At 45.1% G+C, this 2689-nt stretch overlaps 1 protein-coding gene across 1 annotated transcript in view; it reads left to right on the plus strand.

Moving 5' to 3' along the window:
• Positions 1–211: 211 nt before the first annotated feature.
• LOC130325691 (DENN domain-containing protein 10-like) overlaps positions 212–2689 on the plus strand; it is a gene marked incomplete at its 3' end in the record, with an annotated part of 6007 nt that continues 3529 nt past the window's right edge. Inside the window, exon 1 of the mRNA XM_056553322.1 lies at positions 212–639. Coding sequence (XP_056409297.1) covers positions 582–639 — 58 coding nt within the window. The remainder of the gene's footprint in view (positions 640–2689) is intronic.

Consider the following 2689-nt stretch of genomic DNA (forward strand, 5'->3'; position numbering starts at 1 on the left):
CTCTTGTTGTTGTTATATAGTGATGTAGCAGAGCTCTTGTTGTTATATAGTGATGTAGCAGAGCTCTTGTTGTTATATAGTGATGTAGCAGAGCTCTTGTTATATAGTATAATAGTGATGTAGCAGAGCTCTTGTTGTTATATAGTGATGTAGCAGAGCTCTTGTTGTTATATAGTGATGTAGCAGAGCTCCTGTTAGTATATAGTGATGTAGCAGAGCTCTTGTTGTTATATAGTGATGTAGCAGAGCTCTTGTTGTTATATAGTGATGTAGCAGAGCTCCTGTTAGTGTATAGTGATGTAGCAGAGCTCTTGTTGGTATATAGTTATGTAGCAGAGCTGGAGAGGTATTACAGGCAGTGTCTACAGGAATAACCTCATCCAGTGATGGCGGGGACCCCCGGAGGAAGCTGCCGGGCTGTAGCTCAGGGGCCCCGGGTGTCAGGTACAGTGAAGGGGAAACAGAGAACAGAACCAGAGGAGGAGGCCGCATCCCCGGCCTGTAGTGAGGGAGGTACCCGGGGAGACCCGCCCCAGGGCGGCCACAACAAAAGCAGCTGACCGGGACCCCGGACCAGAGACATGGCGGCTCAGGGCGGATCAGCCGAGATCCAGCGGCTCCACAGCATCGGCCTGATCGGTAAGTGGATCCCGGGATATTATTATTTATATTACTCCCCATCATCCTGTATATATGACTCCCATCATCCTGTATATATGACCCCATCATCCTGTATATATGACTCCCATCATCCTGTATATATGACCCCCATCATCCTGTATATATGACTTCCCCATCATACCGTATATATGACCCCCATCATCCTGTATATATGACCCCCCATCATCCTGTATATATGACTCCCCCATCATACCGTATATATGACCCCCATCATCCTGTATATATGACCCCCATCATCCTGTATATATGACCCCATCATCCTGTATATATGACTCCCATCATCCTGTATATATGACTCCCATCATCCTGTATATATGACCCCCATCATCCTGTATATATGACTCCCATCATCCTGTATATATGACCCCCATCATCCTGTATATATGACTCCCCATCATACCGTATATATGACCCCCATCATCCTGTATATATGACCCCCATCATCCTGTATATATGACCCCATCATTATGTGTATATGACCCCATCATCCTGTATATATGACCCCATCATCCTGTATATATGACCCTCCATCATCCTGTATATGTGACTCCCCATCATCCTGTATATATGACTCCCATCATCCTGTATATATGACCCCCATCATCCTGTATATATGACCCCCATCATCCTGTATATATGACCCCATCATCCTGTATATATGACCCCATCATCCTGTATATATGACCCCCATCATCCTGTATATATGACCCCCCATCATCCTGTATATATGACCCCCCATCATCCTGTATATATGACCCCCCCATCATCCTGTATATATGACCCCCCCCATCATCCTGTATATATGACCCCCCCCATCATCCTGTATATATGACTCCCATCATCCTGTATATATGACTCCCATCATCCTGTATATATGACCCCCCCCATCATCCTGTATATATGACCCCCCCCATCATCCTGTATATATGACTCCCATCATCCTGTATATATGACCCCCCCATCATCCTGTATATATGACCCCCATCATCCTGTATATATGACCCCCATCATCCTGTATATATGACTCCCATCATCCTGTATATACGATCCCATCATCCTGTATATATGACCCCATCATCCTGTATATACGACCCCATCATCCTGTATATACGACCCCATCATCCTGTATATACGACCCCATCATCCTGTATATACGACCCCATCATCCTGTATATATGATCCCATCATCCTGTATATATGATCCCATCATCCTGTATATATGATCCCATCATCCTGTATATATGATCCCATCATCCTGTATATGTGACCCCCATCATCCTGTATATGTGACCCCCATCATCCTGTATATATAACCCCCATCATCCTGTATATATGACCCCCATCATCCTGTATATGTGACCCCCCCATCATCCTGTATATGTGACCCCCCCATCATCCTGTATATGTGACCCCCATCATCCTGTATATGTGACCCCCATCATCCTGTATATATGACCCCCATCATCCTGTATATGTGCCTCCCATCATCCTGTATATGTGCCTCCCATCATCCTGTATATGTGCCCCCCATCATCCTGTATATGTGACCCCCATCATCCTGTATATATGACCCCATCATCCTGTATATATGACTCCCATCATCCAGTATATATGACACCCATCATCCTGTATATGTGACCCCCATCATCCTGTATATGTGACCCCCATCATCCTGTATATGTGACTCCCATCATCCTGTATATGTGACTCCCATCATCCTGTATATGTGCCTCCCATCATCCTGTATATGTGCCTCCCATCATCCTGTATATGTGCCCCCCATCATCCTGTATATGTGACCCCCATCATCCTGTATATATGACCCCATCATCCTGTATATATGACTCCCATCATCCAGTATATATGACACCCATCATCCTGTATATGTGACCCCCATCATCCTGTATATGTGACCCCCATCATCCTGTATATGTGACTCCCATCATCCTGTATATGTGACTCCCATCATCCTGTATATGTGACTCCCATCATCCTGTATATGTGACTC

Source organism: Hyla sarda, unplaced genomic scaffold, assembly GCF_029499605.1.
Source record: "Hyla sarda isolate aHylSar1 unplaced genomic scaffold, aHylSar1.hap1 scaffold_2738, whole genome shotgun sequence".
NCBI classification, from domain to species: domain Eukaryota; kingdom Metazoa; phylum Chordata; class Amphibia; order Anura; family Hylidae; genus Hyla; species Hyla sarda.